This window comes from Somniosus microcephalus, unplaced genomic scaffold (assembly GCF_052327205.1).
Source record: "Somniosus microcephalus isolate GS21.2 unplaced genomic scaffold, FLI_Smic_1.0 unresolved_chr6, whole genome shotgun sequence".
NCBI lineage: Eukaryota > Metazoa > Chordata > Chondrichthyes > Squaliformes > Somniosidae > Somniosus > Somniosus microcephalus.
In genome coordinates, this window is record NW_028225184.1 from 12,148,277 (window position 1) to 12,162,060 (window position 13,784).

The 13,784-nt window shown below is 52.1% G+C and overlaps 1 protein-coding gene across 1 annotated transcript in view; it reads right to left on the minus strand.

The window, feature by feature from the left end:
• Positions 1-263: 263 nt before the first annotated feature.
• igsf8 (immunoglobulin superfamily, member 8) overlaps positions 264-13,784 on the minus strand; it is a 39,635-nt gene continuing 26,114 nt past the window's right edge. Inside the window, exons 4-6 of the mRNA XM_085978190.1 lie at positions 4,549-4,944; positions 3,179-3,320; positions 264-3,055 (exon numbers count right to left, since the gene is read on the minus strand). Of these exons, the coding sequence (XP_085834316.1) occupies positions 3,205-3,320; positions 4,549-4,944 (512 nt within the window). The 3' untranslated portion in view covers positions 264-3,055; positions 3,179-3,204. The remainder of the gene's footprint in view (positions 3,056-3,178; positions 3,321-4,548; positions 4,945-13,784) is intronic.

Sequence of the window (13,784 nt, forward strand, 5' to 3'; positions counted from 1 at the left end):
CATTAAAAAATGGCCACCCCCGTGCGGTGACATCATTAAAAGATGGCCGCCCCCGTGCGCTGACATCATTAAAACATGGCCGCCCCCCCGTGCAATGACATCATTAAAACATGGGCGCCCCCCGTGTGCTGACATCATTAAAACATGGCCGCCCCCCGTGCGCTGACATCATTAAAAGATGGCCGTGCGATGGGCCGAATGGACTGTGTCCGCGGTGCCAGTGCGATGTAACAGGTTGCCAAGAATCAGATAACTCCAGTTGGTTTCGTTCAATAAATAGATTTATTCACTTGAAAAGATCAATAAATACCAGCGAGGGAGCGGACTCGGTTAACCGATCCCGCAATCTCTAGTCAATGGATAACCAGCGACCGGCCAACCACCTCATGGCCTCCGAGCGGACCTCATCCATTGGCTGGTCATCCGCTCAAACGATTGTTAACTAGTGACAGGGAATCAGTGCAATCCACTGAACCAGAATCGGTTAACCATTGCAATGGTTGTTGTCCATCAGCCAGTCATTGCTAATAATTAACTGGTTGCTGTTAAGCAGGAATCAGTGACGTGCGGCCCTTAACCAGTCACTAACACATCTCACTCAAGCATTGGAGCCATGCGTGATGTGTTACCAACAGTTAGCCAGTGATTAACTAGCTGAGGAATCGCTGGTGACTGTTGGAGGGCACTACCCTGACAGTATCCCTGTCCTCTCGGCACCGCGAGGGCCTGATCTCAGATAGGCTGGGGGGAGGCGGTGAGCCAAGGATAAGGGCAGAGTCATGGGTCAAAGAGAGAGAGAGAGACAGAGATAGAGAGAGAGAGACAGAGAGAGAGAGGGTGAGAGAGAGAGAGAGACAGAGAGAGACAGAGAGAGAGACACAGAGAGAGAGAGACAGACAGAGAGAGAGACAGAGACAGAGAGAGAGACAGACAGAGAGAGAGAGAGAGAGAGAGGGTGAGAGAGAGAGAGACAGAGAGAGAGAAAGAGAGAGAGAGAGAGGGAGCGAGAGAGAGAGAGAGAGAGACAGAGAGAGAGACAGAGAGAGAGAGACAGAGAGAGAGAGAGACAGAGAGAGAGAGAGAGAGAGAGAGAGAGACAGAGAGAGAGAGACAGAGAGAGAGACAGAGAGAGAGACAGAGACAGAGAGAGACAGAGAGAGAGAGACAGAGAGAGAGAGACAGAGAGAGAGACAGAGACAGAGAAGCAAGGCAGACAGTGTTCGGGGTCCATGATGGGGTCATGGGTCATTGGTGGGGGCCAGCATTTGGTGGTGAGGGGTCAGTGTTGGGTCAGGAGTCAGTGTTGGAGGTCAGGGTTCAGTGTTGGGGTCAGTTTTGGGGTCAGAGATCAGTGTTGGGGTCAGGGTTGGAGGTTAGGGGCCAGTGTTGGGGTCAGTGTTTTTTTTAAATTCACTTATGAGATGTGGGCATCGTTGGCAAGGCACGGCATTTATTGTCCATCCCTAGTCGCCCCTTGAGAAGGTGGTGGTGAGCCGCCTTCTTGAACCGCTGTAATGCCGTTGAATGTCAAGGGGCGGTGGTCAGACTCTCGCTTGTTGGAGACAGTCATTGCCTGGCACTTGTGTGGCTCGAATATTACCTGCCACTTATCAGCACAAGCCTGAACGTCGTCCAGGTCTTGTTGCATGCGGGCATGGACTGCTTCATTATCTGAGGAGTTGTGAATGGCCCTGAACACTGTGCAGTCATCAGCGAACATCCCCATTTCTGACCTTATGTTGGAGGGAAGGTCATTGATGAAGCAGCTGAAGATGGTTGGGCCTAGGACACTGCCCTGAGGAACTCCTGCAGCGATGTCCTGGGGCTGTGATGATTGACCTCCAACCTCCACAACCATCTTCCTTTGTGCTAGGTCTGACTCCAGCCAGTGGAGCGTTTTCCCCCTGATTCCCATTGACTTCAGTTTTACTAGGGCTCCTTGATACCACACTTGGTCAAATGCTGCCTTGATGTCAAGGGCAGTCACTCTCACCTCTGGAATTCAGCTCCTTTGTCCATGTTTGGACCAAGGCTGTAATGAGGTCTGGAGCCGAGTGGTCTTGGCGGAACCCAAACTGGGCGTCAGTTAGCAGGTTATTGGTGAGTAAGTGCCGCTTGATAGCACTGTCGACGACACCTTCCATCACTTTGCTGATGGTTGAGAGTAGACTGATGGGGCGGTAATTGGCCGGGTTGGATTTGTCCTGCTTTTTGTGGACAGGACATACCTGGGCAGTTTTCCACATTGTCGGAGAGATGCCAGTGTTGTAGCGTTGGGGGTCAGGGTTCAGTGTTAGGGTCAGGGGTCAGTGCTGGGATCAGTGTGGGGTTCAGGGGTCAGTGCTGGGGTCAGTGTCGGGATCAGTGTGGGGGTCGGGGTCAGTGTTGATGTCGGGGTCAGTGTGAGGGTCATTGTTGGGATCAGGGGTCAGTACTGGGTCTGTGTAGGGTACAGGGGTCAGTGTGGGGGTCAGTGGTCAGTGTGGGGTCAGGGGTCAGTGTTTGAATTCAGTGTTGGGGTAGGGGGCAGTGTTGGCGGTCAGGGGTCACTGTTGGGATCAGTGATGGAGTCAGTGTTGGGGGGTCAGGTTCAGTGGTGGGGTCAGGGGTCAGTGCTGGGGTCAGGGGTCAGTGTGGGAGTCAGTGTTGGGCTCAGGGGTCAGTTTGAGGTCAGGGATCAGTGCTGGGATCAGTGTGGGGTTCAGTTTTGGGGTTGGGGGCAGTGTTGGGGGTCGGGGGCAGTGTTGGGGGTCAGGGGCAGTGTTGGGGGTCATGGGTCAGTGTTGGGGGTCAGAAGTCAGTGTTGGGGGTCAGGGGGCGGTGTTGGGGGACAGGGGGCGGCATTGGGGGTCAGGGGTCAGTTTTGGGGGTCAGGAGTCAGTGTTGGGGGTCAGGGGGCAGTGTTGGGGGTCAGGGGGGCGGTGTTGGGGGTCAGGGGTCAGTGTTGGGGGTCAGGGGGCAGTGTTGGGGTTCAGGGGTCAATGATGGTGTCAGTTCTCCCGCTCAGATCTCTTCATGTCCCCCCCGGTTTTCAGTCCTGATGCAACGAGCGGCCCTGTGGAGAAAAAGAAACAGAGAGATGAGCGTAAAGAGGTTGGCTGTGAATCTGGGATCCTGCTGTGCCTGTTGGGGCTCAGGCCCATGCGAGGTGTCGTTGCGCCAGTTCCGATGTCCTTACCTCCGAGTTCCGGCGACGACATCTCGTCATTTCTTGGCGAGCCGTCTCAGGAAGCAACAGGTCACCGCGGCGATGATGGTGATCGTCACAATCAGGGAGGTCGTCACGCCAATCACCATGGGAACCAGGAGGGTATCGTAAGCTGCAAGACAGCAATGTCGGTCGTTTCAGCAGGGGAACATTTGGGAGTTTTTACCCGGGACTCCTCGCCACCCAAACTGTGATCTCCTCGCCCCCCAAACTGTGATCTCCTCACCCCCCAAACTGTGATCTCCTCACCCCGCAAACTGTGATCTCCTCACTCCGCAAACTGTGATCTCCTCACTCCCCAAACTGTGGTCTCCTCACCCCCCAAACTGTGATCTCCTCACCCCCCAAACTGTGATCTCCTCACCCCGCAAACTGTGATCTCCTCACCCCCCAAACTGCGATCTCCTCACTCCCCAAACTGTGATCTCCTCACCTCCCCAAACTGTGATCTCCTCACCCCCCAAACTGTGATCTCCTCACCTCCCCAAACTGTGATCTCCTCACCCCCCAAACTGTGATCTCCTCACCCCCCAAACTGTGATCTCCTCACCTCCCCAAACTGTGATCTCCTCACTCCCCAAACTGTGATCTCCTCACCCCCCAAACTGTGATCTCCTCACCCCCCAAACTGTGATCTCCTCACCCCCCAAACTGTGATCTCCTCACCTCCCCAAACTGTGATCTCCTCACCCCCCAAACTGTGATCTCCTCACCTCCCAAAACTGTGATCTCCTCACCTCCCAAACTGTGATCTCTTCACCCCCCAAACTGTGATCTCCTCACCTCCCAAACTGTGATCTCCTCACCCCCCAAACTGTGATCTCCTCACCCCCCAAACTGTGATCTCCTCACCCCCCAAACTGTGATCTCCTCACCTCCCCAAACTGTGATCTCCGCACCTCCCAAACTGTGATCTCCTCACCCCCCAAACTGTGATCTCCTCACCTCCCCAAACTGTGATCTCCTCACCCCCCAAACTGTGATCTCCTCACCCCCCAAACTGTGAACTCCTCACCCCCCAAACTGTGATCTCCTCACCTCCCCAAACTGTGATCTCCTCACCCCCCAAACTGTGATCTCCTCACCCCCCAAACTGTGATCTCCTCACCTCCCAACCTGTGATCTCCTCACCCCCCCAAACTGTGATCTCCTCGCCTCCCAACCTGTGATCTCCTCACCCCCCAAACTGTGATCTCCTCACCTCCCCAAACTGTGATCTCCGCACCTCCCAAACTGTGATCTCCTCACCTCCCAAACTGTGATCTCCTCACCCCCCCCAAACTATGGGTGCACCTCACCCCCCAAACTGCCTCGCTCCGAGAGGGCCGTGTGGTACTCACGTGAGAGGTAGAGGTAGAGAGTGACGGGCTCGGAACGCGCGCGCGCCACCTTGTACCAGTCTTTGTTGGAGTTCTGCGCCCAAGCAGTCACCTCGCAGCGGTAGCGGCCTTGGTCCTGCTTGCCGGCTCTGTGCAGTCGCAGGCGGAAGCAGAGAGGAGCCGCCTTGTCGGCGCTTAGCTCACTGCCCGCCACGGTCTTGCCCTGCAGGGCGGTGTGGAGGCTCACCCCCCGCCTGTCCACCACGACCACGGGATCTTCCCCTTCAGCCCACCAGCCGACTGCAAGTTCCACGTCCTCCTCCCATCTCCCCAGGCTCACGTTGCAGTGAAGGTCCACCGTGTCTCCGCGGTAGAACATGAAAGGAGCGATGGACACCTTCGCGCCCAGCGTCAGTTCTGGAGGGAGACGGGGAGAGAGGTGTAAGGTAAAGAAAGATCCCATCGCAATACTGCCTCAGTCTATGGTCTAATCCCCACTCTCCCCCTCACTCCCCGCACCCTTTAATATCCCACCCAGTCTAATCCCACTCTCCCCCTCACTCCCCGCACCCTTTAATATCCCACCCAGTCTAATCCCACTCTCCCCCTCACTCCTCGTACCCTTTAATATCCCACCCAGTCTAATCCCACTCTCCCCTCATTCCCCACACCCTTTAATATCCCACCCAGTCTAATCCCACTCTCCCCCTCACTCCTCGCACCCTTTAATATCCCACCCAGTCTAATCCCACTCTCCCCCTCACTCCCCACACCCTTTAATATCCCACCCAGTCTAATCCCACTCTCCCCCTCACTCCCCGCACCCTTTAATATCCCACCCAGTCTAATCCTACTCTCCCCCTCACTCCCCGTACCCTTTAATATCCCACCCAGTCTAATCCTACTCTCCCCCCTCACTCCCCGCACCCTTTAATATCCCACCCAGTCTAATCCCACTCTCCCCTCACTCCCCGCACCCTTTAATATCCCACCCAGTCTAATCCCACTCTCCCCCTCACTCCCCGCACCCTTTAATATCCCACCCAGTCTAATCCCACTCTCCCCCTCACTCCCCGCACCCTTTAATATCCCACCCAGTCTAATCCCCACTCTCCCCCTCACTCCCCGCACCCTTTAATATCCCACCCAGTCTAATCCCACTCTCCCCCTCACTCCCCATACCCTTTAATATCCCACCCAGTCTAATCCCACTCTCCCCCTCACTCCCCGCACCCTTTAATATCCCACCCAGTCTAATCCCACTCTCCCCCTCACTCCCCGTACCCTTTAATATCCCACCCAGTCTAATCCCACTCTCCCCTCACTCCCCACACCCTTTAATATCCCACCCAGTCTAATCCCACTCTCCCCCTCACTCCCCGCACCCTTTAATATCCCACCCAGTCCAATCCCACTCTCCCCCCTCACTCCCCGCACCCTTTAATATCCCACCCAGTCTAATCCCAATCTCCCCCTCACTCCCCACACCCTTTAATATCCCACCCAGTCTAATCCCACGCTCCCCCTCACTCCCCGTACCCTTTAATATCCCACCCAGTCTAATCCCACTCTCCCCTCACTCCCCACACCCTTTAATATCCCACCCAGTCTAATCCCACTCTCCCCTCACTCCCCGCACCCTTTAATATCCCACCCAGTCTAATCCCACTCTCCCCCTCACTCCCCACACCCTTTAATATCCCACCCAGTCTAATCCCACTCTCCCCCTCACTCCCCGTACCCTTTAATATCCCACCCAGTCTAATCCCACTCTCCCCCTCACTCCTCGTACCCTTTAATATCCCACCCAGTCTAATCCCACTCTCCCCTCATTCCCCACACCCTTTAATATCCCACCCAGTCTAATCCCACTCTCCCCCTCACTCCTCGCACCCTTTAATACCCCACCCAGTCTAATCCCACTCTCCCCCTCACTCCCCACACCCTTTAATATCCCACCCAGTCTAATCCCACTCTCCCCCTCACTCCCCACACCCTTTAATATCCCACCCAGTCTAATCCTACTCTCCCCCTCACTCCCCGTACCCTTTAATATCCCACCCAGTCTAATCCCACTCCCCTCCTCACTCCCCGCACCCTTTAATATCCCACCCAGTCTAATCCCACTCTCCCCCCTCACTCCCCGCACCCTTTAATATCCCACCCAGTCTAATCCCACTCTCACCCTCACTCCCCGCACCCTTTAATACCCCACCCAGTCTAATCCCACTCTCACCCTCACTCCCCGCAACCTTTAATATCCCACCCAGTCTAATCCCACTCTCCCCCTCACTCCCCGCAACCTTTAATATCCCACCCAGTCATAAGAACATAAGAAATAAGAGCAGGAGGAGGCCATTCGGCCCTTCGAGCCTGCTCCGCCATTCAATGAGATCATGGCTGATGTTCTGCCTTAGCTCAAATCACCGGCCCTAAGGCCATAACCCTTGATGCCTTTACTAGTGTACGAAAGGCTGATATAATAATATTACCCATTGCAGTTGGGAACATGACATCGCTGGCAGTTTAACCGAAAGGTGTAAGAACGACAGGGGCTAACATGAAAGGCGACATCTATAAAGGTGCGGTCAAGATAGCTGACCTTTGAAGCAAAAAAAGCAATTCAGTGGAGACAGGATATCCAGCATTTCAACTGTCTTTACCAGCTTTGTTACCTAGGTCATGTTCCACTTCGGTGGCAAAAACAGGAAGGCAGATTATTATCTGAATGGCAATAGATTGGGAGAAGGGGAAGTGCAACGAGACCTGGGTGTCCTTGTGCACCAGTCGCTGAAGGTAAGCATGCAGGTGCAGCAGGAGGTTAAGAAGGCAAATGGTATGTTGGCCTTCGTAGCGAGAGGATTCGAGTACAGGAACAAGGATGTCTTGCTGCAGTTGTACAGGGCCTTGGTGAGACCACACCTTGAGTATTGTGTGCAGTTTTGGTCGCCTTATCTGAGGAAGGATGTTCTTGCCATGGAGGGAGTGCAGCGAAGATTCACCAGACTGATACCTGGGATGGCAGGAATGACGTATGAGGAGAGATTGGGTCGATTGGGCTTATACTCGTTGGAGTTTAGAAGAATGAGAGGGGATCTCATTGAAACTTATAAAATTCTAACAGGACTGGACAGACTAGATGCAGGAAGGATGTTCCCGATGGCGGGGGAGTCCAGAACCAGGGGTCACAGTCTAAGGATAAGGGGAAAGCCATTTAGGACTGAGATGAGGAGGAATTTCTTCACCCAGAGAGTGGTGAACCTGTGGAATTCTCTACCACAGAAGGCAGTAGAGGCCAATTCATTAAATATATTCAAGAAGGAGTTGGATATATTTCTTAAGGTTAAGGGGATCAAGGGACATGGGGAGAAGGCAGGGACAGGGTACTGAGTTTGGATGATCAGCCATGATCGCATTGAATGGCGGAGCAGGCTCGAGGGGCCGAATGGCCGACTCCTGCTCCTATCTTCTATGTTTCTGTGTTTTATCTCATTAAATGGCAGTCCTGTCAGAATGTTATACGTTTCAATGAGATCCCCTCTCAATCTTCTGAACTCCAGTGAGTATATGCCCAATCGACCCTGTTGTGTATGTAATATGTGTGCTACTTTGAACCTATGGACAGGACTGCACTACTTGTTGGGTGTAGTGATACGCAGTACCACTCCTGGCCATAGGGGTATAAATAGTGCTGTGGGTACTGATCCCCCTCAGTTCCCGCCTGTGGGCATGAAGTAAAGACCTATGTATAGTCCCTACCTCCAACCAGTAAAGACCTGTTTGAGTTATACGTTTAAGTCTTTGTGTTAATTGTTCAATACAATACACATACTTAACACTGGCGACGAGTCGGTTCGAACCCTGCGGCAGTTATTCCACAGCGGCTTCGTCCAAAGACAGGACGTTGAAGAGAGGTTCCAATCCTCAACACCCCACTGAAAACTGAAGGGCAGCAGAAATCCTGACAGCTTCCAGCGACTGGAAGCGACAGGCATTAGGACCCTGAAGCCTCCATAACCTCGTGGGTAAGCCAGAGCCCGGGAGGGCGCGAGCGGGTAAGCCAGAGCTCGGGAGGGAGCGAGCAAGAGCCGCCGAGCGGGTGAGCCAGAGGCCGGGAGCCGCTTCAAGCGGGAGGCGCTTAGCGGGCCAGCGATCGCACCGGTGATAAGGGCTGAGAACCGTTTCGGGCGGGCGGCGCACCAGCGATCGCACAGGAGATAAGAGCCGCAGTCGGGCTGAAAGTCAGCGACGAGAAGCGCGGGAAAACCGCCATTGAAGTGGGCGGGGAGAGCGAGAAGCGCGGGAAAGCCGCCATTTTTCGCGGGAAAACCGCTGGGGAAGAAGGCAGAAGCGGGAAAACCGCCATTTTGTGGGCGGAGGATGACGGCAAGAGCGGGAAGCCACCATCTTGGATAACAGTAAAAAAAAAATCTGAGAAATTGCAAATCTGATAAAGTACTACAATGCCTAAACACGGGAATATTAGCAACTTTGATAGTGACATCGAAGATTGGGCCATATATGTTGAACGAGTTAAAAATTATTGTAAGGCCAATAAAATTCGTGAGGCTGATAAAGCACTAACATTATTAAATTTAATGGGTGCGAAGACATACGGGCAATTGAAACACCTGTTATCACCAGATGAACCGGCGGATAAGACGTTCGATGAGATTGTTACTGTCCTGAAAGATCATCTAAACCCCACGCCGCTGATGCTAGCGGAACGATTTAAATTTTATGACAGAAGGCAGCTACAGCATGAAAGCAATGCTGATTATTTGCTGGAATTGCGTAAATTAGCGAAATATTGCCAGTTTGGAACGGGACTGACAGAGGCACTTCGAGACAAATTTGTGTGTGGTTTATTTAAACAGGATACACAAAAGCGACTGCTCGAGGAGAATGAGCTGACGCTTGAGAAGGCGGTCACTATGGCAGCAGCACACGAAGCCGCAGCGAGAGGCACGGCAGTAATGCAGCTACGGTCACCGGAGCTCAGTGCACACAAATTGGGTGTGAGTTCTGGCAAATGTTATCGTTGTGGAAAGACAACGCATGATCAGAACCAGTGTTGGTTTAAAAACCAAGAATGTAGAACTTGTGGTAGGCTTGGACATATAGCTAGAGTATGCAGGTCAGGGAAGAAGACCAGCAACAAGAAGTCACCGCAAGGAAAATACGCAAAGGTACACAAGGTGACCGAACAGGAGTCCGATTCAGACGCTAGCAGTAATGAACTGGCTAGCTTAAGCTGTAATGAACTGGCTAGCTTAAGAGTACTCAACGCTGGTAAGGGTGCAGACCTCCAGACAATTTGGGTCACTCTTCAGATAGAAGGAGTCCAAGTAAAACTGGAATTGGACACTGGATCGGCATTGACGGTCATAAATAAGAAAGATTACGGAAAGTTATTCCAACATATTCCCCTACAGGATACGGGGATTATATTGAAAACATACACGGGGCAAAGAGTGTACCCCATCGGGAAAATAGAGGTTGCAGTGGTCCACAAGGGCGAAGACAGTCAAATAATGGACTTATATGTGATATCTGAAGGAGGTCCTCCACTACTAGGACGGGAGTGGATTAGGAAAATGAATATGGACTGGCATTTCCTACAAACAATAACGAGTGAGAACTCGGTGAAGATAGTCGGCCCAGACTCTGGAACGGATGATGGTAAGCCCAACTCAGGTGCAAAAGACAAAGTTTCAGCACAGAATTCCACTGAGCAACAACAACATAGTTTAACTGTGGATTCTGAGTCTGGCAAGTCTACTGATGTGCCCATTTCTGAGGGACACCGGGCTCGAACTCAACTCCATTTCAAACTACAACAGCAATTAGAACAAATGCTTCGCCGTTTTGAGCAAGAGTTGAATGCAACGAAAGAGTTCTTTGATATAGAGTTGGAGAATCTGGAAAGACAACAGAAGCAGCTGATGGAGAAAATGGAGCAGGAGCACACAAAACGTCTGATGTCAGAGGAGTTAACGGTCAGCCAACTCCTGCATATGCTGAAGGACAGGACTCTGAAATGGGAAAAACTTGAACATGAACTTCAATATTCAAACGAAAGGGGTTCGGAGCTCTCAAAGGTTATTGGAAGAGCTGAGGTGGCAACACAGACTGAGATGACTGCAACAGAGCAGCCCTTGGATGCCAAAAGTACGCTGACTCACGTCAACGTAGAACAACAGACCGCTGAAACAGCTGCTCCGGTAGAGGGATTGCATAGTCCGATCAATCAACCTCCAAAGGAAGTTGAAGTATTAAAATCACAAATGAGGTCACTAGTAAACGACTTGCTGAAAGCCCAGAAAAAGCTGGATGCAGAGGTACACATGAAGAAGTCTCTTCAGGAAAGATGTCTGGATTTGGAACAAGAGCTGGCTAACGTCCAGCTGGGTATGGAGGAAATAGACGACCCTCTCACTGGTCTAGCTCAGGACGACACCGAATATTACGATGTCCTGTCCTGCCCAGCTTGTAACTTCGACTCCCAAAGTGCAGAAATCATGGAGGAGCACCAAAAGTCTACGGAACATCGGGAGAAGCTGGCTCTACGATGGAAACAGGAGGAAGAGAAGGAGGAACTGCGCATGCAGCTGGCAGCTGTGGCAGCTGACAATGGAGCCCAGAGAGTCTCCAAGAAGCAGAAAAGGAAAAGTAAAAACAGAAGATGACCCATCTGAACCATTATCACCTCTACCAGATCACACACGTGGTCCCTCCGAACGGAGCCAATTCAGTTCGGAAGTTCAAACTGTTAAATCCATGGAAGGAGTCACTCCAGCAACGTGAACCGACTACACCACAGAGATTGAATCTGTGAACTGTTTTCCGCAGAGACTGAATCTGTGATCTGTTTTGACATGAAGTTATCTATGTATCTATGTTATTCTGTTATGTAAACCTGAAGTTATATATGTATATATGTTATTACGTTATGTTAAATGGGGAGATGACTGTAAAGCTAGGAAGGGAGGAATGTTGTGTATGTAATATGTGTGCTACTTTGAACCTATGGACAGGACTGCACTACTTGTTGGGCGTAGTGATACGCAGTACCACTCCTGGCCATAGGGGTATAAATAGTACTGTGGGTACTGATCCCCCTCAGTTCCCGCCTGTGGGCATGAAGTAAAGACCTATGTATAGTCCCTACCTCCAACCAGTAAAGACCTGTTTGAGTTATACGTTTAAGTCTTTGTGTTAATTGATCAATACAATACACATACTTAACAGACCCAATCTCTCCTCATACGTCATTCCTGCCATCCCAGGTATCAGCCTGGTGAATCTTCGCTGCACTCCCTCCATGGCAAGGACGTCCTTCTTGAACGGCTTGCAAAGCTCATTGAGGCCTGCTCGCGGACACACGGTCTCACCTGTGACCGAGTGGCCTGAACTACTCCAGCCCACCAATCGGGCATGGACTTTTGCAAGGGATGAGTGCAGACCAAAAAAAACCTCTCAGTGTGGTAGATAAACCTGTTAGGGGTGGTAGAAGGGCCAGTTATGCCCACTGCATTCCCGCTGCACATGTCGATCCGAAGGACATTGTAACAACTGCGGGAGACCTGGGCCCCATTCTAAATTTTGTAAGAAACCTCGAGAACAGGGCCAATCAGGGAAACCTACCCCCACCACCCACAATAATATCCGCTAAATACCCTGGAGACCAAGGTAGAGGGAGCTTTACTCTGTATCTAACCCCGTGCTGTACCTGCCCTGGGAGTGTTTGATGGGACAGTGTAGAGGGAGCTTTACTCTGTATCTAACCCCGTGCTGTACCTGCCCCGGGAGTGTTTGATGGGACAGTGTAGAGGAAGCTTTACTCTGTATCTAACCCCGTGCTGTACCTGCCCTGGGAGTGTTTGATGGGACAGTGTAGAGGGAGCTTTACTCTGTATCTAACCCCGTGCTGTACCTGCCCCGGGAGTGTTTGATGGGACAGTGTAGAGGGAGCTTTACTCTGTATCTAACCCCGTGCTGTACCTGCCCCGGGAGTGTTTGATGGGACAGTGTAGAGGGAGCTTTACTCTGTATCTAACCCGTGCTGTACCTGCCCTGGGAGTGTTTGATGGGACAGTGTAGAGGGAGCTTTACTCTGTATCTAACCCGTGCTGTACCTGCCCTGGGAGTGTTTGATGGGACAGTGTAGAGGGAGCTTTACTCAGTATCTAACCCGTGCTGTACCTGCCCTGGGAGTGTTTGATGGGACAGTGTAGAGGGAGCTTTACTCTGTATCTAACCTCGTGCTGTACTTGCCCTGGGAGTGTTTGATGGGACAGTGTAGAGGGAGTTTACTCTGTATCTAACCCGTGCTGTACCTGCCCTGGGAGTGTTTGATGGGACAGTGTAGAGGGAGCTTTACTCTGTATCTAACCCCGTGCTGTACCTGCCCCGGGAGTGTTTGATGGGACAGTGTAGAGGGAGCTTTACTTTGTATCTAACCCGTGCTGTACTTGCGCTGGGAGTGTTAAATGGGACAGTGTAGAGGGAGCTTTACTCTGCATCTAACCCGTGCTGTACCTGCCCTGGGAGTGTTTGATGGGACAGTGTAGAGGGAGATTTACTCTGTATCTAACCCGTGCTGTACCTGCCCTGGGAGTGTTTGATGGGACAGTGTAGAGGGAGCTTTACTCTGTATCTAACCCGTGCTGTACCTGCCCTGGGAGTGTTTGATGGGACAGCGTAGAGGGAGCTTTACTCTGTATCTAACCCGTGCTGTACCTGCCCTGGGAGTGTTTGATGGGACAGTGTAGAGGGAGCTTTACTCTGTATCTAACCCGTGCTGTACCTGCCCTGGGAGTATTTGATGGGACAGTGTAGAGGGAGCTTTACTCTGTATCTAACCCCGTGCTGTACCTGCCCTGGGAGTGTTTGACGGGACAGTGTAGAGGGAGCTTTACTCTGTATCGAACCCCGTGCTGTACCTGCCCTGGGAGTGTTTGATGGGACAGTGTAGTGGGAGCTTTACTCTGTATCTAACCCCGTGCTGTACCTGCCCTGGGAGTGTTTGATGGGACAGTGTAGAGGGAGCTTTACTCTGTATCTAACCCCGTGCTGTACCTGCCCTGGGAGTGTTTGATGGGACAGTGTAGAGTGAGCTTTACTCTGTATCTAACCCCGTGCTGTACCTGTCCTGGGAGTGTTTGATGGGACAGTGCAGAGGGAGCTTTACTCTGTATCTAACCCCGTGCTGTACCTGCCCTGGGAGTGTTTGATGGGACAGTGTAGAGGGAGCT